General features: G+C 37.8%; 1 protein-coding gene across 3 annotated transcripts in view; it reads left to right on the forward strand.

Moving 5' to 3' along the window:
• The first annotated feature begins 2515 nt into the window (after positions 1-2515).
• CEP295 (centrosomal protein 295) overlaps positions 2516-27081 on the forward strand; it is a 66834-nt gene continuing 42268 nt past the window's right edge. For all 3 annotated transcript variants that reach the window (XM_066370644.1, XM_066370665.1, XM_066370654.1), the window contains exons 1-12: positions 2516-2649; positions 5753-5886; positions 6681-6881; positions 8396-8520; positions 9235-9328; positions 13164-13259; positions 17762-17902; positions 20576-20759; positions 20997-21164; positions 23700-23921; positions 26334-26429; positions 26580-26683. In XM_066370644.1, coding sequence (XP_066226741.1) covers positions 2523-2649; positions 5753-5886; positions 6681-6881; positions 8396-8520; positions 9235-9328; positions 13164-13259; positions 17762-17902; positions 20576-20759; positions 20997-21164; positions 23700-23921; positions 26334-26429; positions 26580-26683 — 1692 coding nt within the window. In that variant the 5' untranslated portion in view covers positions 2516-2522. The remainder of the gene's footprint in view (positions 2650-5752; positions 5887-6680; positions 6882-8395; positions 8521-9234; positions 9329-13163; positions 13260-17761; positions 17903-20575; positions 20760-20996; positions 21165-23699; positions 23922-26333; positions 26430-26579; positions 26684-27081) is intronic.

Below are 27081 nucleotides of genomic sequence, written 5' to 3' on the forward strand. Positions count from 1 at the left end.
TTTTTTGGCCCCCTGTGGTCTAAAATGAATGTATTAAAATAAAAGCCAAAAAAGATAACATTTATTGCACACTTTGTGCCTGGTGCTGTTTTTAAATCTCACAATAACCTTTCAAGTCCCTTTCCTACATCCCCTCTAAAGATGAGAAAATGGAGTTCAGGAACTAGCTCAAGGTCACAGAGTTGCTAAGCCAGAAATTTAAATCCAGGCACTTGGACTCCAGGTCCTAGATCTTAAAGTTGATTCTATAATATTTTCCAAGATGTTGTCTGTGAAAATTTAAATATAAATCTACAGGCTCTTCTCCTGACCAGGTGGCAGTTGATAGAGCATCAGACTGGGATGTGGAGGACCCAGGTTCGAGACCTCGAGGTTGCCAGCTTGAGTGCGGGCTCATCTGGTTTGAGCAAACTCACCAGCTTGGACCCAAGGTCACTGGCTCGAGCAAGGGGTTACTCGGTCTGCTGAAGGCCCGTGGTCAAGGCACATATGAGAAAGCAATCAATGAACAACTAAAGTGCCACAACGAAAAACTGATGATTGATGCTTCTCATCTCTCTCCGTTCCTGTCTGTCTGTCCCTATCTATCCCTCTCTCTGACTCTCTCTCCATAAAAAAATAAAAAATAAAAATAAAAATTCTACAGGCTCTTCTTATTTGCAAAAAAGAGACATTCCAATTCAAAGCAGCTTAAGTAAAAGAAGGTGATTTAATGGCTCCTATCAATAACTTAAAGAAAGTGCTAACATCAGGGACTGCTGGATCCAGGGACTTGAACACTGTCAGGATTCTCTGTGTTCCTACTTGAATATCAGACTCTTTCTTCCAGACCAGCTTATGGGAGTCCACATGGTGGGCCATTTGGGCAAGCTCCAGTTTCAAATCCTAACATGAGCCCAGAGAGAAAAAGATCTGTCCCTCATGGCTCTGGTAAGAAAAATTCACGTGAAAGACTGATTGAACCAGTTTAGATTGTGTACCCATCCCTGGGTCAATCTCAGTGGCAAGGGAGAGAGGAACTATGATTTGCCCAGTCTAGGTCACATGCCTACCCTGTGGCCTGGAGGGCCAGGTCTGCACCAGAAGAGGGCAGAAAGGTGCTGCTCAGAAAAAGCAAAGTAGTTATTAAACAACCTCTTTAAGTTTACAAAGTGCTCTAATGTGATTCATGAATTTTGAGTCTCACAACCACCTTACGAAGAGGGCAGGTTAACTATTACTAAGGATGTGTGGACTACCATTGTATTCACCTATTTACTTCACACCCCTAGACACTCTACCGGCATGTGAAGTTCAACCTGTCTAAAGATGAGCTCATCATCTTGCCACTTCACTGACTCCTACTTCTGGTTTCTTCCTTGGTTGGTGGCACCATCAACATTGCTCCCCAAGCTACAGTAGTAGGCTGTGAGGTTAACCTTTTCCTTCAACGTCACATGCAGTTGTTTGTTAGTACTGCTAGTTCGGCCTCTTGAATGTCTGCCATTTACTCCTTTGTCTGAATATCCCACAAACAGCACAAAATCAAAATATTCAAAGCTTAACTAATTACGTCCTCCCTCAAACCTGCTCTTTTCCTGTGTTCTTGTAGGAGGATGTCATCCCCATCCACGTAAGCTGCCAAATATGGAGTTGGGTATCAAGATGGATTTCTCCTTCTCCTTTGACTTCAATGAGTATGTAATGAGCAATTCCTAATGTTTGGCATCCTATTTGTCTCTTAAACCTACCTACTTCTCTCCATTCTCTGTGTGATCATCTCTCACTTCCCACAGCAGTATCCTAAGCGGTGCCCCTGCTGTCAGTCCACTCCCTCTGACCTCTTCTGCACCAGGAAGATAGATCTGGTCATGTCAGCAGCTTCCCTCTCCCCCGCTTCCCATTTCTTTGATTCCTGGTATGTTTAACTAGACTGCAAAATCTAGGCTAAGGGCTGTAATTCATATACCCTAGTCTCCCTGCACGGAGCACTCTACTTGGCACATAGTATTTGGTCAGTAAGTATGAAACTATATGCATACCCTTTCGGATTATAGTTTATTTTGCAGCAGATAAATCCTTGGCATGTTCTAGATATGTCCGACCTCTGGAGGTACAGAGCGTCACGATATGGTTCACTGTTGTAGGAGCTGGAGGCCTTTAAAGAAAGCAATCGGAAACCAGCATAATCGTACCAAACGAATTGTGTCGTCAGTACGCAAAAGGATGCAAATCCTAACGCATCTCTATGGCGGTGACTTAAGACTAAAGCCACCCTCAAGCCTCTGGACAAATATCTTCCCCTTTCCGGACCTCTGTCTCCTGGACTGAGATATGAGCACGTTGAAAGACATGAAACAAACCTTCAGGGGCCGCGGCGTGAGAAATAATGGGGACATACGTAGGAGCCGGCGCCTGTCCGTGCGCGTGCGCAGGGCGCAGGCTTTTGCGGCACGGCCGTCCCAGCGGCCCCCGGGGGAGGCGGGACCAGCCGGATTCCCGCGGTTTGACCCCGCCATTGGCGGGCGGTTTGAATGACGGAAATGACGGCAGTTCGGCGATGGCCGTCCCACAGGCGTACGAACGGCTGTTGGGAAGCGAATCGGTGGCGGTCGTCGCGGCCTTCCTTGTCTGAGCTGCGTTTCCTGGCTCCTGGCTGCTGGTTCTCAGGTGAGTGCCGAGCGTGCACGACTCCCTGAAGCCTGGGAGTTGGGAATGTACCCGGAAGGAAGGGGACGCCGAGGACGCAGCCAGACCGGCGGTTCTCAGATCTCGACGGAGCGCTCCCCTGGCTCAGGTCCGGCTAAGGAGCTTCGGGCAGGAGGCACGGCCGGACACAGACCCGCGTGCTCGTGCGGGAGGCTGCCGGGCGGCCTTTGCGCGTGCGGCTTCTCGCCGCTCCCGGAGTCGGGGCGCGAGGGGTCCCTGGGATTCCAAGTTGTGGGCAGTCGGGAGCGCCTCCGCAGCGTCTGCTGCTGCTGCACACTGTTCTCGGTGCCCGGCCCACCCACCCCCGAGATCACCGGGACGTGGCCTGAAACCTGCTGGCCGTTTAAGAGCACCGCCTTTGGTCCATTTATGCGGAGAGCGCTACTTTTTTCGTCTGTGACCCCTTTAATTTCTCAGGCATTAAGTCCTACCCCGACTGAGCTTTGAGGACATTGGGGAACGTTCGAGTCTTTAATACTTAGAAAATATTTGGCAGTTTCATATTCATTAAAGTCACGTAATCACCAGGACAACCTATTGGGATAGATATTCCTCCCATTATGTAGTTTAGGGAGACCAAAGTGACTTCAGTGACTTGGCCAGTGCCTTCCTTCCAGCTTTAAGTTGCAGTGTTGGGTCTTGAACCTCATCTTCTAAGTCTAGTATTAATTTTTTGATTACGGTGTGTCGGGTGCCATGTAATCTGAACAAAATCTTGCAAGAAAAGTAGTATCTCTCTTATGGATAGCAATAATAATAGGGTTTAGAAATCCGTATTGCTGTGAATAAATGAGGGAGCAGGGGAAATTCTTCCTTAGGGGATATTTCAAAATGAATATGAAACTATTTTTAAAAAGTATTTGATTTTTCTTTTTATTAAACAAGAACAGAAAAGCAGAGGACAAGTCAAAGAAAGTTGTTTGATTATGCAAATGAGATGCAAAACCAACTTTTATTTCATAGGTGAAAGTGTACTATACCAAAGGCTGAAAGTACTGGAGTGTTTGCAGTTCCATGATCCCCTAATTTTTGTGAGTGGTATATAAGTGTAGAGGGAATTGGGAACAGAACATGTCTTTTAATAAATGGCAGAGTAATTGTTTCAGACAGCAATCGTTAATGGATACTAAACTTAGTGGGCAGAAGTTTGGTGAGCAACATGATGTTTATATAGCTTCAACTCAACTGTTAATTTCTCCAGCAAATACTTACTAAGGAAAAGTAATAACTACAGTGTTGAAAGCTTTAGGTACATACCACCTTAACATGATCAAAATTCACATCACCAAGTAGTAAGACAGGTTAACTTCACCTCCTGATGTGATGATGCTTTGAGAAGGGTCTTGCATTATCATTTCTGTGGTGTTCTTGCCAAAAATGCATCACCTCATTCTAACCACAAGAAAAGATTAAACAAATCCAAACTGAGGGACATTCTACAAAAAAACTGCCTGACCTGTGGTGGCACAGTGGATAAAGCGTTGACCTGGAACGCTGAGGTCGCTGGTTTGAAACCCTGCACTTGTCTGGTCAAGGCACATATGGGAGTTGATGCTTCCTGCTCTTCCCCCCTTCTCTCTCTCTCTGTCTCTCTCCTATCTAAAATGAATAAATTAAATAAAAAAACTGGCCAGTATTTTTCAAAAATGTCATGATCTTGAGAAGAAAGGCTGAGGAACTGCCCCAGATTAAAGGAACTGAAGGAGACATGATCACCCTCACAGCCATGAAAACATGAAGCACTTGCATTTTAAAGTCCATTTGCGTGGATGCTTTTCACGGGCTGCTCCTAGCCAACAACAGAGCCTAGCCATTAACAGTTTAGCAGGCCTGTTCCTGAGAAACAAGGGACTTGAGCTTAAGGACTGTGTAGCCATTTAAAAGGCATCTACCCGGCTTACATCCCTCCACTCAGTGTCATATATGCATGGAAGTCTGAAGTGCTGCCAGCTTCTACCAGCTCTCTCCCCATTTTTTTTTTTTAAATAAAATCATTGTGGGTTTACTCCCACCTTGGTATCTGCAGAGTAGTACCACAACAACCAAATGCAATGTGTTTTCCTTGGATTGGACCCTGGTCCAGAAAATGGACATTAGTGGGACGATTTATGAAATTTGAAGATTTTTTAAAATTATATACAACAGAAAACAGTTATTCTATCACATCTAGGTAAAAATAACAAATATATGTTTATTTTCCTATAATTCTTTAGCTAATGAAATGGTGAGTATTCAGAATTTTTGGAATTGACATTGATGGGGATGAGGAAGTATCAGAATGACCTGCAGAGGGTTTCTAAGTTACAGAAATTTATAGATCCTTACATTCTTTCGATTTCTCTCCAGCAGCCCCTCCCCCCAATAGGGGCACGTTAATCTAGCAAGGAGAGTGAAAACACCTGAGTATAAACAGTACCACTGGAAAAATAGAACTAGAAATCTCAACACTAAGCTCATCCAAATAAAAGATTTGTTCCAAGAGGATTTTTTAAATTGTTATTTATTTAAAAATCATACCATCGTCATTGTTGGAGAATTGTTTACTATTCTGGGCTTGACATGATTCCATACAATACAATGACACTTGGTGATCAAGCCGTATACAGCAGATTAGATATTGAATCTAGGGACCAGAAGCCCTTGCAGTTACAGCAGTCTTGCTGGTATGAACAAGTTATTAAAGTGTTAAATTGTAATTTTGAAAATATCTATTCTGTGCTAACACATCCTTTTAAGTCTTTGTGATTTTTACATTTAAGGTAAGTAAACTTTGGAAATCCAAATCAGGAAAAAGTTAGGTCCTAGATACTCTAGGTAAAAAATAATCTGCTGTTGATGGGGACATTTTTTTGAAGTAATTCTGATTATCCTCCACTTAATCCCATCTCGTCTGAGAACCACTGATTTAAGTGCTGAATTAATAGTTTATTTTTGTAAATAAGTTGGACTTTGTTTACCCAAGTTATTTTATTTGCATGTATACAGCCCCTTTAACTGTTGAATATATTAAAAATTATTTTTGCTGCCCTATTTTAATAGGCACTTGTCTTTTTAAAAAATTTAGAACCTTTATATTTGAAGAACACAGATATGAAAAGAAAGGTGGTGAATGCTGGCAAGGTGAGATTGAGTCCTAATGAGGAAGCTGTCATTTTGAAAGAGGATTATGAGAGAAGACGAAAATTAAGATTGCTACAGGTAAGATTTATTTGGAACAAAGTTTCAAATTCTTTGTCCTCCCCAAATTATTAGTATCTTTGCATTAGAGTGTTCTAAATAAAATGTTGGATTTATAAATCTTTTCTGGCTGTATAAGAGCCCTGATTCTTGCATACTAACTAGTTTTGGAACATTTGATATAGACCAAAATGGTAAATAGATTGAATCTTTTGACTCAATAATTATTGGAAGATAATTCTTTAAATATATTTTTAAGTGATGTGTAACTGATGAAGATTAGAGCAGGAAGATTAACATTACTTTGAAGAAGACTTACTGGAAAGATTATTAGAACATGAAACAAATTTATTAAGAAGTTACAGATTTTTCTTTTCTAGAAGTCTTTAGAGTTAATGTTAGTTAAGTCTTTGTGGAGCCTGCTTTAGGTGCCATTCTGCCTGGAATTGGAGATAATGTGGCTCAGATACAGAGTTCTCATCTAGTTCTGTCTATATTCATCTGTACCATAAATTTTGTTGAATCATGATTAACCATTTTAACCTCTTAAATTAGGTTATTAGAATGATGATGACAGTACCATTAGGGCTTGGGGGTATAATAGCTAATCATTTAGGAAACTTTAGAAGTTGTCTTGAGATTTTAGTTTTTTCTACATCTTTGGATTATTTTGCTTTACATAGAGCTTATCTAATATAATATGAATATTCAGGAGAATTGATAGACCTAAAAAGAAGTCATTTAAATTTCTGTTTCCAAATAGTTTTCAAAAAAGTTTAAATACTCTTTCATTTAATCTGTTAAATATTCTTTAGGTTCGAGAACAAGAAAGGGATATCGCTTTTCAGATAAGAGAAAATATAAAACAGAGGAGAAGTCAGCAATTTACTCGTTTGGCAGAAGCACTAAGAACCGAGTGGGAAGAATCACAAACTCAGAAAATAAACAACTTGGAAAAACTGTATTTGGCAAGTTTAAGAACTATGGGAGAGGGACACCAACATGCAAAAGAAAATGTAAGTGAACACTTACTTGATTCCCTATCTGTAGTAGTAATTTTGGTTAAAAGTAAATGTAGTTGTTAAATGCTTATTTGATTAAAAAAAAATGTTTTCATATATAGAATTCGTTTTGGGCAGCACAAACTTTAAATTTTTCTTTTTTGGGGAAGGTGAGAGGAGGGCAGATAGTGAGGCAGATTCCCACATGTGCCACAACCAGTATCTACCTGACAACACCCACCTGGGGACAATGCTCCAATACTGGACTATTTTTAGTGCCTAAGATTGATGAGCTTCACCTGAGCTATCCTCAGCTCCCAGGGCCACGCTCGAACCAATTGAGCCACTGGCTGTGAGAGGGGGGAAAGGAAGAAAAGGGGAGGAGAAGCAGATGGTTGCTTCTCCTGTGTGCCCCGACTGGGGATCGAAGCCAGGATGTCAATATGTGGACTGACACTATCCACTGAGCCGAATGCTGCTAGGTTCATTTCCTTTTAAGAGTCATGTCAAGTAAAATTTATCTTCCTGTGATGTTTAAAGTATCATTTTCTTCCAGTCTTAAACTATCTGGATAAATAAAATAGTAACCTTTATCAGAATTTTTTATTTTGAGCATTTTGGACAGATTCAGTAGGGTGAATTCAAATTTTCCAGTTCCTCGTACCTCTAAAATTAATACAGCTAAATGTATATACAATTGGATTTCATTCACACATAATAAAAATTCTTTGATGAATTTCAGAGAGGCAAAGTAGAACTTAACTGATTATTTAAGACTGCTTCCTGAACCTTATTTTGTTTATTGTGATTTATGGTTGGAAAATACAGGTAAACATCGGAGATGTTGCAGGCTTGGTCTCAGACCACTGCTCAGTACAGGGTACCACAAACCTTAATTTGTAAAAACCTCTCTATCAAGTGCAATAAGGTGAAGCACAGTGAATTATGTCTGTTCCCGATTGCAGTCCCAGACACAATTACACAAAATAAACAAGCTGGTTCCAGAGAAGGCTAGTCTTTGATTTTAAACCACTAGTAAGGAAAAGAAATATCTGGAAAGAATGTGGCAATTAATATGTTCTGCAGCCCCTGGTTCTAGTCTTGTAATAATCTTAAGTTCTTTTTTTTTTAATTCCTTTTTCATTGATTTTAGAGGAGAGGGAGAAAGGGAGGGAGGGAGAGAGAGAAACAGTAATTTGTTATTCCATTATTTATGCATTTATTGGTAGGTTCTTGTATATGCCCTTACCAGGGATGAAACCCATAGCCTTGGCATATTGGGACAACGTTGTAACCAACCGAAACTACCTGGCCAGGGCATGACCTTCAGTTCTGACATCAGATTTTTGTAGCTTTATTTATGCCACCATTAACTTTGTACTACAGTGTACTAAAATTGCCTAAATTTCAGTCAATTGCATATCATCTTCAGGATTTTTGCTCTGACTAGTGAAGCAGCCAAGGGTTGTACTGTAATATTACCTTTTAGCCTTGTTTAACATGATTTAATATCTTACATATATATTTAGGAGCCTGATTTGGATGCTCTGGCACAGCAGGCAGCAGAAAGAAAAAGAAAAGCGGACATGAGGCATAAAGAGGCCCTGAAAGTACAGAAGACTCAAAAAGAAATGTTAATGAAAGAAAAAACCTGGTAAAGGAATTATTTTTACCATATTCTCCACTGAAACTGATATGGTTAGAAGTAGAGGCTTCAATGGATATAGTTTAAGCAGCTATTAAATAAAAGCTACACTATATACATTGTGTTTTTTAACTTGGCTTAAAAATAATACATTGGGGGAGGTGGTTTGCATAGGTGAACATAGTAACAAATGAACTTTCTCTTCTAGGCTGACTTTAGCAACAATTACTAAATTTATGTAGAAATGCATGGCTAGTTCAGAATGCATGTCAATCAAAATCTCTCTTGTAAAAAAAATGAAAGAAAATCGGTACGATTAAGAGCACTAAAAGAGGTTGTAGAATCTTTGGAAGTCATTAGTGACTTGTTTGCGTGTTGTAAAAATGAAAGTGTGTTACTAGTCAGTAGCAGTCATTTTATACAGTGGCCCATCTTTATCAGTATTTATCCTTTTATTATTTTTTTTATGACTCTAAAAAAAGAAACATTAGATGTTGGTTGGATTAGTCCCCACTGTAGAGCTTTTCCTCTTTAGATACTTCTCTTTCCTTTGGTAAACATTTTCTTACATGTCTACCATGCATAGACTTTGTTCAACAGCTGAGCCTGTGGAATCAAATTAGAGGATTTCTTGAGATCTCATGGCTTTTGTATTTTTAACCTTAAGGGTTGTACTGTAATATTACCTGAGAAAGTAATTTAAGACATCTCTTGTTTTTTAAGGCACATAAAAGCTCGAAAGGAAGCACTGCTTGTGGAAAAAGAGAGATCTGCCAAAATTACAAGTCTGCCACCTCCTCCTCCAGCTCTTTTTGAGGTGAATTACTTTGAGTGTTTAGAACAGGGGTCCCCAAACTTTTTACACAGGGGGCCAGTTTACTGTCCCTCAGACTGTTGAAGGATTGGACTATAAAAAGAAACTATGAACAGATCCCTATGCACACTGCACATATTTTATTTTTATTTTTTGTATTTTTCAAAAAGTTGGAAACAGGGAGGTAGTCAGACAGACTCCCGCATGTGCCCGACCGGGATCCACCTGGCATGCCCACCAGGGGCGATGCTCTGCCCATCTGGGGCATCACTCTGTTGCAACCAGAGCCATTCTAGCGCCTGAGACAGAGGCCACAAAGCCATCCTCAGCACCCGGGCCAACTTTGCTCCAGTGGAGCCTCGGCTGAGGGAGGGTAAGAGAGGACAGAGAGGAAGGAGAGGGGGAGGGGTGGAGAAGCAAATGGGCACTTCTCCTGTGTGCCCTGGCCGGGAATTGAACCCAGGACTCCTGCACGCCAGGCCGACGCTCTACCGCTGAGCCAACCGGCCAGGGCCACATATCTTATTTTAAAGTAAAAAAACAAAATGGGAACAAATACAATATTTAAAATAAAGAACAAGGAAGTTTAAATCAACAAACTGACCAGTATTTCAATGGGAACTATGGGCCTGCTTTTGGCTAATGAGATGGTCAATGTGCTCCTCTCACCAATGAAAGAGGTGCCCCTTCCGGAAGTGCGGCGGGGGGCCAGATAAATGGCCTCAGGGGGCTGCATGTGGCCCGCAGGCCATAGTTTGGGGACCCCTGGTTTAAAAGAACTAGGTTATAATAGTTTTTTACTTTTAGAATTTAGTGCAGGTTATATCATTTACTTTAACTTAATTTCAATTGTACAAGTAAGACGTGTGTATATTGGGAGTATTTAAAAAAAATGCTGGGTATCAGTTTATACATAAAGGCTATAGTATAGTGGTCCCCAACCCCCAGGCCACAGGTCAGTACCAGTCCGCAGAGAAAGAATAAATAACTTACATTATTTCCATTTTATTTATATTTAAGTCTGAATGATGTTTATTTTTTTAAAATGACCAGATTCCCTCTGTTATGTCCGTCTAAGACTCACTCTTGACGCTTGTGTCATAAGTTCGACAATTATATTTAAAAATACCACAGTTTTTACGCTGGTCATATAATTTTATTTTGTGCATTTATCTGTCCCACCCTAAAGGCTGGTCTGTGAAAATATTTTCTGACATTAAACCGGTCCATGGCCCAAAAAAGGTTGAGGACCACTGCTATAGTATATATCTCTGGTGTATAAGGATTTTTTTTTTTAGTACAATACTAATATTGTTCCCAATATCATCTAAAGCACGGTCTGTGTTCAGTTTTCTCAAAATAGTTTTTTGTTGTTGAAATCCTATAATGTTTTTGGTTTTTAAAAACTGAATAGTTTGGCCTTTTAAAAAAATGCCCTTTATTTTTTAAAAACTAGATTATTTGCTCTATAGACTTTTCTGCATTCAGGTTTGGCTATTGTAAATAGTTACCATATTACAAGATAAAAGAAATTAGGTTCATATAAGTTAATAAATTTACACAAGATTATGTAAAATGGCCTGACCTGTGGTGGCACAGTGGATCAAGCATCGACCTGGAATGTTGAGGTCGCTGGTTGAAAACCCTAGTCTTGCCCAGTCAAGGCACATATGAAAGTTGATGCTTCCTGCTCCTCCCCCCTTCTGTCTGTCTGTCTATTTCCCTCTGTCTCTAAAATGAATAAATAAAAATAATTAAAAAAAATAAAATTTAAAAAATTAAATAAGATTATGTAAAATGATGAGAGAGGTCTCTATGGGAATAAAATGTGTGCTTTTGTGATTTGGAGCTTATTTTTGAAAAAACAATTTATTAAGTAAAGTGGAAATTAATTTTAAAAGGTGTTGATTCTCTTATTTACTTGAACATATTGTGGTTATTGAGATGGCTATTTGGATGATTACCAACATTACATAGTTATTTTTATCTAAAAAATTGAGTAGTAAAGAAAAGACTTATACAAATACAGGGATGTCTAATTTATTTGTGTGTACAAGTGTATCTTATGAGTGTCTTGTCAACAAAAGTTCTCGGTATTCGCCCCCTAAGCCTTTCATGTGTTGGCTTGCTTCCTCTTACATTGAGCCATCTGCCATGTAACATTTGATCCAGTAAGACTCAAATGGAAGAGTCCAATTTCAGTCACTCCCCCAGTACCATATTAAAAGACCGGCAGTATTTTATCTATGATGCCTTCATTTACCTTTGTAATATTAATTACTAATGTTTTTTTTTGTTTGTTTGTTTGTTTTTTTGTATTTTTCTGAAGCTGGAAACGGGGAGAGACAGTCAGACAGACTCCCGCATGCGCCCGACCGGGATCCACCCGGCACGCCCACCAGGGGCGACACTCTGCCCACCAGGGGGCGATGCTCTGCCCCTCTGGGGGGTTGCTCTGCCGCGACCAGAGCCACTGTAGCGCCTGGGGCAGAGGCCAAGGAGCCATCCCCAGCGCCCGGGCCATCCTTGCTCCAATGGAGCCTTCGCTGCGGGAGGGGAAGAGAGAGACAGAGAGGAAGGAGGGGGGGGGTGGAGAAGCAAATGGGCGCTTCTCCTATGTGCCCTGGCCGGGAATCGAACCCGGGTCCCCCCACACACCAGGCCGACGCTCTACCGCTGAGCCAACTGGCCAGGGCTATTAATTACTAATGTTTTTAATGAACCAACCAAAGAGAAAAATTTATAAAAAGCAAGAACTATCTGCATGATTTGGCAAATATGAATTATATGTAGAATGTATACTCCCTTTCTACCAACTTTTTGTTGAGAAAATTTTCAAAACACAAAGAAGTTAGAAGAGTACAATGAATAGCTGTTTGCATTATGTATAGATTTTAAATAGTTGTGTATATATGTACGTAATTGGGTGTAAATTGTAGAGATGACATTTCGCTCTAAACACTTCCTCATGCTTCTTGTAAGAATAAGGTTATTCTCTTATGCAACTGCTTAACACCTTAAGAAATTAATTCCTTAAACCCATTTAATATTTAGTCTATAATCAACATTCTCCAATTGCCCTTAAATTGTATTATCTTTTTATTTTTTAAACCAGGATCTAAGTTAAAGTTCACTTACTGCTTCTGCTTGTTTTGTATCTTTGGCCTTTCTTAATGTAGAACATCATCTCCCCCAACCCAAGCCAAGTTTTTTATTTCAGACTTTTTGAAGGGACTAGTTTGAAGAGGCTAGACTAGTTTCTTATATTCTGTATTTGTCTGCTTTGGTTATGGTGGTGACTATAAGAGATGTCAATCATAAAGGTATATATATATTTTTTTCAATTACCAAGTAATCTGCGTGATGATACTTTGGCACCAGACAGGTATCTGTCATCCTTCTATATTTATTCATTGGCCTACTTCTGTTTGAAAAAAAGAAAACAGAACTTTATCAGTGGACATGAACCACTGTAACCAAATAATCAAACTTAGAATCAGTAATAGTGGAGCAACTTACCATTATGTGCCTTCTGACATGACGCCGTGAATTGCGGCATCACCTCTTTAATATTCCTGCCTAAACATCATCTAGCTTTTAAACCTAAAGTCCAGTTAACCCGTTGAGTAGTACGAACATTCATGTATGTCCTCACTCAAAGGGTTAACAAAAACTCACTACTCAAAGGGTTAATGGAAGTACAGGGCATGATCCCATGTAACAAAAATGAAAAAGGATAACTGATGAAAAAACAAAATTATTTTTTTGTATTGGATTCAGCTTTTAATGAAAATTAATGTTTTTAACCTAACAGTCTATTTTCTGTTTCATTTTTCAGAATATTGAAGTCAAGAAAGTTCCTAATGTGAAAACCAGTAGTTCTACATATCATCATCTTCACACTTTTGTGAATAGAGAGATAGACACAAAACAGGTGACTTAATGTTTGTTCATGACCCTCACTTTATTATTTCTCTGTTCACGTATGTTGGTTCTATGTAAGTTGTGCCCAGTTGTCAAAATTTGAACAACTCTAACCATTATAGAGTAATAATGATTTAAAAAATTTTCAAATATGCTTTGAATTATGTCATCATTAATGTAAATGAGGTTTAGTACGAATGAAAGGAATTAACTATTTGGATGGTTATATTTTAAAATAGCAAATTTTAAAACTTTCATCAAAAAATAATACATGGCCTGACCTGTGATTGCGCAGTGGATAAAGCGTCAACCTGGAAATGCTGAGGTCGCCGGTTCAAAACCCTGGGCTTGCCTGGTCAAGGCACATATGGAAGTTGATGCTTCCAGCTCCTCCCCCCCTTCTCTCTCTGTCTCTCCCTCTTCTCTCTAAAATGAATAAATAAATAAATAAAATTAAAAAAAAAAAACCTTTAAAAAAAATAAATATATGCTCTTTGTGAAAATTTTAGAATTATGCTAACACAAGTATAAACTATAGGAAAAACACCCATGATTCCATCACCAAAAGGAAATGTGATTAAGACGTTACTGAATTCAGTATATCCCATATATAAACATATGTACACACTTTTCAAAACATTTAACAAGTTCTTAATATTTTATTATATGATTTAATCACTTTTGTTCCATTTTTTCTGTAAATAATGTAGACATAATCATGGGCATTTTTTTTTAATTTTTTTAAATTTTTTATTTATTCATTTTTAGAGAGGAGAGAGAGAGAGAAAGAGAGAGAGACAGAGAGGGAGAGAGAGGAGAGAGAGACAGAGAAAGAGAAGGGGGGAGGAGCTGAAAGCATCAACTCCCATATGTGCCTTGACCAGGCAAGCCCAGGGTTTCGAACCAGCGACCTCAGCGTTTCCAGGTCGACGCTTAATCCACTGCGCCACCACAGGTCAGGCATGTTGTACATTTTTGTCTACAAATCTGATTGTATGTTTAGAACAGATTCCTAGAAGAGAAATGATTGCTTTCAGACTATATCACATTAGATGCAGATACTCGATAGTGGTCATTAAATTGCCTTCTAAAAAGCATCAACAATTTATGAGAATGACTATCTTATTATACTCTTGTCTGTAGAGAATATCATGGTTTGCATTTTTTTATCAGTTTTAAGAATGACAAATGATATCTCTTATAATTGCTATTTCTTTGTAGCAATGGGTTTTAATTTTTATTCATGTCAAATATATTTTGGCTACTAGGAAAATAAACTTTCTCAATATAGTTTTTGTTTGGAGTTTAGAATGCAACAAATACATACACATTTTGGTTGACTGCTTACAAGCAGGTGGTAAAATCAGTGTTTGGTCAAGACCTAAAATAAATGTTATCATCATAGAATTAACTTCTAAGAATTAAGAATCAATCTTGAGATTTGCTTAAAATCATAGAAGAATATCACAACTTCAATATTATAAAACAGGAACAATAACGTCGGTTAGTTACTAAAATGCTCTTTTGGTTACTGTACTGCATTTTTGCAGTATTGAGTAGATAGCTGTTCCCTTTCAATTAAGATTGCTGAAAGAGTTTTTTGTGTTTTTGCCTAGTTGTAGTACAGGATACCACTGATGATGATAGAGTAAGTTACTAAACTTTCTTTTGATAGTAACTAAAAGACCTACCTCCTCTTCAATTTCCAGACTTCAAGATTGGATCAGAGTTTTATAAAAGCAGTCTCACAAACTAAAGTCTTTTGATAATTTATTTGCTTCTTCATTCACATCGTCACTTAGGGAAACTCTGTTCTTATTCCTTGAGTATAAATGTGACAATGGAATAATGTGCTCAGTTTTTATGATAAAATTATGTCTGGATTTTTGTGTGCATTTAGGCTTAATATCACAGGCACAGTAATTTGGCATCTTTTCTGAAATGGAATGATAGTATCTTTACAGCAGGTATGCTGTAAAAAATACTTGCACTCTTTGCATTAGTTTTTTGCAAATAAAAGACTCTCTTTTATTCACTCAGCTTTTTTAACATGTAAGAGCTGCTATTATATATTGGTTGAATAGCCTGATGATTTAGTTCTAAAATTTTATGTACCACAAAATTTGTCTGTGGCTGCAGAATGATGAAAGTGGCCTGCTATATTCTTGTTAGAGCCATTAATTCTCTAAATTATGTTTGCTAATTTACTTTCTGTACAGATAAAACTAAAACAAGCATCATATATTTGAAATTCTTAAATCACTCATGGCCTTCATCTTGTTTGTTCCTTTGTAAATGACAGTTGCATTTTATTGGTTACTGTGAGACCCAGGAATGTCTGCAGACAAAGCAGAAAAGTTAAAATCATCAATTTGAAAAAAAATTCTGCCAAATGTCTAATATACAAGATGCAGAAGTAGCATATTTAATAGTATTTATTACTTCGTGTACTGCAGATTATAAGTTATGAACAAGTCTTTTAGAAACATGTTTTCTAAAAAGAATTTTTTTGGGGATTCACAGTTTTCATAAAGTTTACATACCTTTTGAGTTCAACTACTGAAAATGGAATCTTAATAATATCAACCATATTTTTGTTTAAATTTTTAATTGCATTGACATAAATCTATAAAGGATTGTCTTCCTAAAGCATTCTTGTAAAAGCTTGTTTTGAGGTTTGGGCAATAAAAATAATATTTAGGGTACCTAATTTTTCTCTAACTTTTCATTTTTCTTAATATCCTTTAAATTACTCATTGTGTCTGGACTTACCATAAATGTTTTATATTTTTGTTTTGTTTTGTTTTGTTTTTTTACAGAGACAGAGAGAGAGAGTCAGAGAGAGGGATAGACAGGGACAGACAGGAATGGAGAGATGAGAAGCATCAATCATCAGTTTTTCGTTGCGAGACCTTAGTTGTTCATTGATTGCTTTCTCATATGTGCCTTGACCGCAGACCTTCAGCAGACCGAGTAACCCCTTGCTCGAGTCAGCGACTTTGGGTCCAAGCTGGTGAGCTTTGCTCAAACCAGATGAGCCCATGCTCAAGTTGGCGACCTTGGGGTCTCGAACCTGGGTCCACAGCATTCCAGTCTGACGCTCTATCCACTGTGCCACCGCCTGATCAGGCAAATGTTTTATATTTTAAAGGTTTTTCCTCCCTTAAAATTTTGGTTTACCAAAATTGACATTCTTTCTGCTTTTAATTTACCCTTAAATGGTATGAAGAATTCCCACTTTTTTTTTTTTAACCTCATGACCTAAATGGAATGAAATACTGTTACTAAAGGTTATTGTGTCTAATGTTATGCATGTTAATGCACTAAATAATTTTTTGGAGATTATAATTTAGATTGAATTGAATCTTTGTTTTATCTGGCATATTTAGACTTGATTAATATTTATTGGCTCCAAAGTGATATATATTTTTCAAAGAGATGTTTAGACAGTGCACCTTCTTAGTGTATTAATATCAGTTTCTACCTATTTGTTTAACTGCTTGAGAATTTTAAATAATTTTACATATATAATTAATAGCTTTCATCATCATCACTAATTGTTTCAATTGAGAATAGGCTTTCAACATATAAAATACATATAACATTTGGAATGTTTACCAACATTTGAAAGTGAATGTTGGTAAATTATCTAGGTTTTATGCCTCTCCCTTTTAGTTTTACTATTGCTATGTTAATGAACATGACTGACAGTATAATCACATAATCATTGGTTATGCATAAGTTCTAAGAAGCCAGAAATTATATTAAAGTATGTGTTTTTGATAATCTGGCCTTTAGGCTGAAGCCAAGCAGCAGATGTTGGCTGAAGACCAAAGGCAGTCTCAGTGCTTCCCTAAATGACTTAGATGACCTTTGATGTTAGTGGTTTCTTTACCGCTAGCTTTGTGGATGTTTACTTTCAACATTAGTTGCTTTAATGGTATTTATTCCTTAAAAAAAAAAATTGTAAGGACTGCATTTGGATGAGTATGTATAAGTGCAGGGATTTTTACCCTTTTCCATCTCATGGCACACATAAACTAATTTCCAAAATACTGTGGCACACCAAAACATATTTTTGCCTATCTGACCAAAAAAATTTTTAAAAAGTGTAATTTTGATTTCTTCACATTACATGGCTATTGTTGTGTTAGCTGTTTTTTTTTTTTGGCAGGGGGGGGGGGTTCTTGGCAGTTTAAAGGAAAAGAAGTCAGTGTCCCTGACTAAATAGTCAGGTGTTTTTTAAAAATTCTTGCAGCACACTGGTTGAAAATTGCTGGTATAGTGTAATTCAGTTTGAAGTAAACAATTTGTGAAACTTTACATTAACACTTTTATCTTTTTTCATAGATATATGCTATTGATAACTATGGACATTAGAAATACTATACAACTCTTCTTATTTAATTTTATATAAATAGAAAAATGTGATTTTAAAGTTGTTTTGTTTTTTTAGTTATTGCTTAGTTTTGCACTTTTAAAATACCTAAAATGTTATTGATTGATTGCTAGCCAGATCCTCATTTGGCTGCTGAAGAAGAAGCTAAAAGACTAGAAGAAGTACAAAAACAAGCAGCAAAAGAGAGAATGGAACAGAGTGAAAAGGCTCATTTACGGGGTTTCCAAGCAATGAAAAAGATCCATTTGGCTCAAGTAAGAATTAAATTCTGGCTGTGACTGCTTTCATAGACTAACCAATAGTATTGCAGAACTGATTAGTGAATGGGCTTAAAGTAAGGAGGTTTGAAGAATGTGAAAATACAGTCGATGAGTTATATGACTTCAAAGTTCTCAACTTTCTTTCCCAGTTGTTTCAAATTCAGGTTAGATGAGGCTCACAAACAGCTCTATATTTTCTCTTATAGTTTATTGCTGTCCTAAAATTTTTACTAATGATGGATGTATTAAAAGTTGAATATTTTAATCTGTTCAAAAATAGCCTGAGAAGAAATAAACCACTTTAATTGTTTGAATTACATTTGTGTTCTGTAAATTTTAGGATTCATTTCATTAAATATTTATTAAGCAGAGCCCTTATTGACTTCTGAGAGTGTTAATTCAAAAGTAGAGCCATAGTGCTTGTTGTCAAGGAGCTTGGAAAATGTGCCTGTTGCAGACGTGCAAGATATGTATAATGAAAAGTAGCTTTATAGTTTTAGCTTCACTTTTGTCATGCTTATTCAGTAAATGTTTACTCTTGAAACAGCATAAAAATGATTCGTCTTTTTAGAAGTCTGATTTTGAATTTTACTCGTGCATTTGGATGGTTTTTTGTTTGTTTTGTTTTACAGAGACAGAGTCAGAGAGAGGGATGGACAAGGACAGACAGACAGGAACAGAGAGATGAGAAGCATCAATCATTAGTTTTTCGTTGCACATTGCAACACCTTAGTTTTTCATTGATTGCTTTCTCATATGTGCCTTGACCGTGGGCCTTCAGCAAACCACGTAACCCCTTGCTCAAGCCAGCGACCTTGGGTCCAAGCTGGTGAGCTTTTGCTCAAACCAGATGAGCCTGTGCTCAAGCTGGCGACCTCAGGGTCTCAAACCTGGGTCCTTGGCATCCCAGTCTGACGCTCTGTCCACTACACTACCGCCTGGTCAGGCCATTTGGATGTTTTAAATGCTCATCTGGGAAAGTTCTTAAGTGCTTTTATGAGAATTAAATGCCTGTCTTGTTTTATTAAATCTATTGGGGTGACACTGGTAAAATGCCTATCTTATTAAAGTTAATTTGCATAGTTTGACCTGAATTATGACCTCTCTTAAATTTTTAGCTTTTATAAATAGAGTAAATTATGACTAAAATAACTGAATGTGTGAATTACTATCAGTAATTCTCATCTAAAGCTTAAACCTATATAAAAGTGAAAGCATAGTAAACTGAGCACTCCACAAATCTTTAGTGCCTTGTGGTGAAGTAAGTGGACTCCAGTTGGCCTGGATTCTGTCCTTCACACCTTAGCTGTTTGGTCTCAGGCAGGTTACCTAACCTCTCTGAGCTCTGTTTCATCATCTGTTTTGTGAGGGTTAAATGAGTTGAGTAAAGCCCTTAGAATTGTGCCTGCAATTTTATAAGCTCACAGTAAATGTCATGGGTGATGGTCGTTATTTTTTAAATAGTTCAAGTAGAAAAATATGCCAAGCTTTCAGTGAGCCAGAAATAATATACTTATTCAAATAACTTTGAAGTTAGTTTAATGAGATGATTTGAAACAATATAAATGAAATTAATTTGTTCATAATTTGATTCTTTTTTAGGGCATGGCAAAAAAAATTTGTCTCCAAATGACAAAATACTTAAAACTACATAAAAATAAGTAGTGTGTGTTACCACTTGACAAACACTGTATTATACATGTTGTGCACCTTTTTGTAGTATTAAGTGTCTTATATTAAATTGTCATCAAAGCCATGCGGTCTAATTAGTATTAGAGCATGTCCTCTCCCCTCTCTGAACCTTTTTGCGGTAGACCCTGTTGTGCCCTGGGACCTTATTTCTTGCTAGTGTCTATTAAAACTGTGTTTGGCCTCTGCTTTCTTCTTCAACTTGATCTTTTTTTGCCTTGAATATCCTTGCCCTCTATGTCCTATCTATATTGAATAGCATACTTTCTCTGAATACCCTGTGCCTTCATTTCCATACTTTTTTATACTCCTTCATCCTTTCCCACTTTTGTCTGGCTAAGTCTTCATCCCAAGGAATCAGAAGTCTTTTCTTATGCCCCCTCCCTAGCTCCACCACCCAAATTCTGTTAGATACCCTCACTGAAACTCTTGCTTAATCCTCCAAATTGGCCATACTCTTTAAGATTGAAGAGATACATATAGAGCTTATTTACATGGTTAGTCCTAAGAGTGAAGTAAAAGTATAATCTGGGTCTTGGTGCTTACCAGAAACGGGTATATGCTGCTATCTGCATGGAGAATGACAGGGTACATTGCAGGAGCCATGGCGACTTATTTAGAACCTAACTTGATGACTATCCTGATAAAGAACTGTAACTGGCAAATACTTTTAAAGCATTGTGGCATAGTCAGTACCACCCACCATCTCAGATTTTTACTAACAATACTGATTATATTTTTTGGTCTCTAGGTTAGGGGTGAGATCATATCTCTAGCATCAAGAAAGGTATATGACATTCAGTAAATTTTTTTTGAAAGAATAAATGAGTGCCTTTTTGTGGCATAACAAATGATAGAGCAGGTAAGGGAACCCCAGTCCCTGTTTCTCATGAGTTCTCTACTTTTCCCTCACCGTTAATATTACTGTCCAAAGCTTGTGGATCAGCTGTTGTTAATTAATTCTCTTTATGCTTGAAGAGTCAAGAGAAACTAATGAAAGAACTGAAACAACTACAACAAGAGGACCTGGCACGTAGGAGACAGACTGTAGCCCAGATGCCACCACAGCTAGTGGAACTTCCGTACAGACGCAGTGAGATGAAAGAAGACTGGCAGAGAGAGCTAGAATTCGCCTTTGAAGACATGTACAATGCAGACAGGAGTAAGATATTTTCAATAAGCTGACAGCAATGTTTGGGTGTAAATGTTTGTAAATGTTTGGGTGGGAGAATACACTGGTATTGATAAAGCAGTTTTTATTTTGAAATGAGTTGTTCATTTGAAAGAATACCTCATATTTTAGACTTAGAAACTATAATGGCCTTACTTTTTTATTTTGTGCTCAAGTTCTTTTTAGTCATTTTGAAATGGAAACATGTCTTTGTATTTCTTTATTGAGAGGTGAAAGGAAACCTGATTTTGCACCTTGAACCAGAGCCTTTGCCCACCGTGACTGATCAGATCCGAGATGAAGAACTGGACCTTTCAATGGAACAAGAAAATTTAGGTGAAACTGATAATCTTCCACTGGCAGAAGCTGACACAATATGTTCTAGTGAAGCAGACGGTAAAGACTTTTTCAGAATTAAATATTATAGTGTGTTATAGAACAAAATGCTAGTCATTTTCCAACAGTTAGAAAAGTCTGGTCCAACTTAAGGGCAAACAGTGAGTAATGCTAATAGGAGTGATGGAAGGAGGAAACAGTATTAGAGCTTTTCATTATTAAAGATCCTTTACATATACATAAGAGGAACATTCTTTTATTCATATGTACATCAAGTCTGAAGATTTATAGACTATTTGGTTTAGATGCTTAATTCTGAATTCATTTGGAAGGTCTGAATTTTTTTAGACTTTCTTCAAATTACCAAAGAGATCCTATGTGTTCTTGACAGCTAGGAATTTCATGTGTAATGACAAATAGCACTGAGATCAGAATAGCATAGATCTCTCTTTTCTAAACTTCTTCTGTCCCCACCATTCTAAACCTTTTCACTGGGCTGTCACACAGGTACTTAAAACAGTAAATTGATTATCTCCTGCCTCCTGAAACCTTGTCTTACTGGCTTTTCTCATCCTAAGTAAATGGTACCACAGTCTGCAGTTATCCAAGTCAGACCAGTGAGTTACCTGTAATAACTCCCTCTCTTTTACTCTTATATCTCTTTAGGGACCAAATAATCTCTTTTTTTCTTTTTTTATTAAGTGAGGGGTGGGGAGGCAGAGACAGATACCTGCATGTGACCTGATCAGGATCCACCCAGCAAGCCCCCTACGAGATGATGCTGTGCCCATCTGGGCCACTGCTCTGTTGCTCGGCAACTGAACTATTTTAGCACCTGAGACAAGGCCATGGAGCTGTCCTCAGTCCAGGTCCAACTTTTGCTTGAACCATTCGAGCCATGGCTGCAGGAGGGGAAGAGATAGAGAAGCAAGAGGGGTAGGGGTGGAGAAGCAGACAGTCACCTCTTCTGTTCGCCTTGATTGGGAATCAAACCTGGGACTTCCACACGCTGGGCCGATGCTCTACCACTGAGCAAACCAGCCAGGGCCCAAGTAATCTCCATGTTGACCTCTTTTTACCCCCATACCTACTTGAATGGCTTTTGTTCAAAATCAGTCAGGCTTTCTTCTCATTTTTACCCTACACTGAGTAGGTGGCTCTTTGGGCTTCCAGCTTTATGTGGGTCTCCTGTTAGACTCATTGGGTGAGGGCTATAGGCTTTATCCATGCCCCTAGGCCCACACTGCTATCCAAGCAAAGTGTAAGGTTACTGTGTTTCACATAAACTTCAGAAAAAGGTTTCAGGGCTCCCTTACCTTCCAAAATTTCCACTTAAGCTTCATTTTTGGCCTCTGCAGAATCTTTTATTTTGCCAGATCAGCTCTTTCAGTATTTTTCATTGGGGATATTATTCAAATCTCTATTTTGTCAGAGTTGCAAGTCCTGCCTTATCTAAAAGGACAGTCACTCTTCCACTCCTGCTAATTACCTTTTGGGATTGCTGGCTTGGTGTTGGCAACTCTTGAATTCTCAAAAGAAATTAGGAATACTGTTGTTTTTAAAGTCCTTATTTTTAAATATTGGCAGTTAATTTATTTCTGGAGTGAAAGAAGCTAAGCAGAAAAGAATACCCAAATATCATTCCATATTTATATGAAGTAAAGGAAAAAAATACAGGCAAACAATCTGTATTAGGTAGAATAGTGGTTATCTTTAGGGGTGGATTGAATGGAAAGGGCATGAAGGAGTTTTTTGGGTGCTGAAAATGTTTCACATCCTCTGGGGGGTCTTGCAGAGATACATGTAAAATTCATCACTTAGGTTTTGTGCTCTTTTGTTGGTAAGTTATAACTCAGAAAGTCTAAAGAAAAATGTAAGTCCGACAGAACTACAGTCTGCTAGTTTTCAATCTCTGTAGAGTTCTTAAATTTTATTCCTTAAGTCAGAGAACTATATATTTGAAACATGGTTTTGTCCTCTTAGAGAATTGGTATTGTACTGAGTTTGTCATTGATTGTCAGCCCATATGGAAGGATGTTTTGAGGAAACAACTTAAGAATTTTTAACTATAGGGCTCTCTTTATGATAAGTGGGAGAAATTTTCCTAGATAGTACTGGAATAATTTGGGAGGGCTTGATTTGATTTTATGGTTTATTTGATGTTTTTCTCTATAGCCTACTGAGTACAGAGCCATATTTGTGACTCTAGCATAGAGTGTAGAACCTTACAGCACATATTTTCAGTGTTAATCTACTCACAAGTAAAAGGCATCCGTTCTTTCATCATTTAGCAACATATTCCCAGTATGTTTTTAAGCTTGAAACTTATGTTGAATGTATATTGTTGGGAAATAGTTTAATTCTGGTGTCTTTAGTATTTAAGTTAAAAAAGTTACTTCTGGTTATAAAATTGTGATTGGGGTTTAATAGCATTGTACATTCTGTTAAATTGTAAGTAGTGAAGAAAATAAAATTGTGCTTTTATTTTAATTAGTAGTTGCAGTGGTAACTGAGTATAAAGGTAGAATAGTATATAATATGTAATATATATTCTAAAATATATATTAGATGCTGAATAAGTTTCTTTTCTTTTAGTTCCCTTGGCAATGAAGACCCACCAGCTCCCTTCAAAAATTCTTTTTAAAAAATTATTGAATAAGATCCGAAACCAAAAATCTCTCTGGACAATTAAATCCATGTCCGAAGATGAAAGTGAAGTGATTACGCCTGCTAGTGACACTGAGAGTAAGACAGCCACAGCTGAATCAGGGACAACTGCTGTCGAAGAGAGAACATTGTCCTCTGGGCAAGAACAAGGTGGGTCTGTCTGTCCAGGGGTCTCATTTTGTCCATAAAGTCTTCCTAAGTTACCTAACAATATGCTCATTCCTGAAAAATTAAAGAATAGAGGTCAAAAGCAAAACAAAAATACATTTTAGAGCTCATAATGGTGCTACTTAAGTAATTTAAAAAAAAAAAAATTCAGTGATTCTCCTTCCAGACCACTTTTATTGTATCATATATGTATTAATTCCAGTGTAATTGGTGAACCAAAATTAACCAGTTTTCTGTTGAGACATTTTGGTCAAGTCTTTGCCCATATTTTTAATTATTTCCTTAGGAATAACTCATGAAAGAATCACAGAAGATGAACATGTTAACAGCTTTTGACTGTACTGTATTATGTGTGTTATTGTTGCTTTTGTTGTTTTGTTTTTATGGAGGAAGAGAACAGACAGATAAGAGAGAGGGATGAGAAGCATCGACTCATAGTTGCTGCGTCTTAGTTGTTTATTGCCTGCTTTTTCATATGTGCCTTGACCAGGAGCCTCCCAGAAGAGCCAGTGACCCCTTGCTCAAGCCATTGACCATGGGCTTCAAGCCAGCGACCTTTCGGCTCAAGCCCATGAGCCCGCGCTCAAGCTGGTGACCTCAGGGTTCCAAACCTGGGCCCTCAATGTCCCACGCTCTATCCATTATGCCACTGCATGGTCAGGTGCGCGCATGTGTGTGTTTTAAGGATGTTGCTTGAGTTTTATTTATTGGTTTGTTTTTTAAGAGAGAGATAGGAAAGGAGAGAGGAAGGAGAAAGATGAGAAGCATCAGCTTGTAGTGAGTCACTTTAGTTGTTCACTAATTGCTTCTCATATGTGCCTTGAGGTGTGGGTACGTTCCAGCTGAGTCATTGAACCCTTGCTCAAGCTGGTGACCCCACAGACAAGCTGGATAAGCCAGAACTCAAGCTGGCAACCTCAGGGTTTTGAATCAGGGACCTCAGCTTTCCGGGTTGACACTATTCGCTGCACCACTACTCAAGCTTGTAAAATCTGTTTATTATTAGAATTTTATCTTCTGGATTTTTTTAAAAATATGATTGGATTTGTATGAAAATGTTGTGCTGCCAGGCCTTTAAAAGAAGTGCTTTGTCCATATTTGGATTTTACCTCAAGTACAACAGGAAGCCTTATGGACCATAAATTTACTTTTTTACTCATGAGCTCCTTCTTGGCACTTATCTTCAGCACCCACCGGTGCCACAATATAACATCCATGAGGGTAGGAACTTGATTTCGTTCACTGCTGTATCCCAGAGCCTAGACTAATGCCTTGTACATAAAAGGTGCTCAGTTAATAGTGTTGAGTTAATTGTATAGCTCAAAGCAAGAGAGGTAACTTTGGAAGTCAGACATAAATATGATAAAGCGATGAGCACAGAAGAGATCTTAGGGGAGCAAACTCAGTGAGAAGAGAGCTAATGAGACCATCTGAGGGACTCCAGCATTTAGAGGATGGCCGGAGAGGGGGCACACAGCAAAGGCAGTAAAAAGCGGTGGCCATTGAAGTTGCAGTGAGCTCTCATCTTTAGCTCCACAGCTGTGTAATTTTGAAAAAGGCCTTGTGTGAGTAGACTAGCCTCATCTTGCTTCATTTTCCCCTTGTTCACACCCCATGTACACTGATCCTCTTTCAGTTCCCTGAGTGAGCCGAGCTGTTTTTGTCCTCAGAGGCATTAATACCTGCATATCTGGCTGAGTCTTTCTTACCTTTTAGGTGTCTGCTTGTGTGTGTTTCTGAAGAGAAATCTCACCTAGCCTTTAGTCTCATTCAGATTCCCCTGTAAAAAAAAAAACAAAAAACCTTTATTTCCCTTATATAGTACTTATCATTATCTATAAGTTTTTTTTCTGGGATAATTATATAATGTTTCTGTCCCCATTCACCCTATAAAACCTCCTAAAGGTCATTTTATTTTTACCATAGTGTTCCCAGCATGCAGCACATAAGTAAGTAGGTGCTAAATGAGTAAGAGCATGAATGAATGAATGAACAAATGCTTGATGCAGAGTTTCTGGCTACCCTGATAGCCAGATTGCTTTAACTCTCTTCTCTGTTCTGGTTTCATAAATATTAGAAATCATAATATCTAAATATCAAAGATACATTTAAATTTCTTTAGTTCCTCTATAAATTTTGGTGCCTTGCTTATTCTGCTCCTTTTAAGCTTTTCCATTGTGTTCAAAGCTGTCAGCATCCTTCTTAATCGTTCTTTTATTTTTTGTTTGTTTTTTCATTTACATTTTTAATCTTCCATTAATGTATACATAAATATATGGTCATCTGAAATATGTACCTTCAGGTGTACCAAGATTGAGTTCTTAATCTGAATACAGATTTTTCTTACTTTTAGTCTTAAGCTTAACAGTGATAATATGTATTTATCTATTATAGTTGAAAGTGATGCACTTACAATTGACTCTGGACCACTTACTAGCGAAGATCAAACAATTTCATGTGATGCAGACTCTAAAAAGGAACAAGGTCAAGGTATTTCTTTTTACATCCTTAAATTAAACTTGAGTGACTCTTCAATTTTTTTCCTAATAAAATTACATGTAATGAATGAATAAAGAGGATTAGAGTGGTACTAAAATTGTAAATAATTAAAACTAATTTTTGTTTTGGGGATCCTCTTAGAGAGAAATGAGACTCAGCCTATCACAGCTGTAGCTCAGAGTTCAGTTCTACTCCATCCTCAAGAAGAGGCAGCCAGAATTAGAATGACAGCAAGACAGAAACAGGTAATTTGAAACTTTTATTTTTAAAGGCTTTTTTATTCTCCTACATACTGTACTTTTGTTTGACCAGTGAAGTTTATCTTAATGCCTGCATACATTTGATACCATTGATCTACCGTGACGCACACATTCAGCTGAGAGAAGGCACTTCACCTTCACTTGAACTCATTTGACCCTGATGGCATTCTGCTTTGTTTGTATGTATCTTATTTTCCTACAAAATTTATCAGTTTTTTAAAGTTGGAGACTTATAAAAAAATTTTAAAGATTTTATTTATTTTAAAGGAGTTGGGGGGAAAGAGGGAGGAGGAGCAGGAAGCATCAACTCTCATACGTGCCTTGACCAGGCAAGCCCAGGGTTTCGAACCAGTAACCGCAGCATTCTAGGTTGATGCTTTATC

Source organism: Saccopteryx leptura, chromosome 1 (genome assembly GCF_036850995.1).
Source record: "Saccopteryx leptura isolate mSacLep1 chromosome 1, mSacLep1_pri_phased_curated, whole genome shotgun sequence".
NCBI classification, from domain to species: Eukaryota; Metazoa; Chordata; class Mammalia; order Chiroptera; family Emballonuridae; genus Saccopteryx; species Saccopteryx leptura.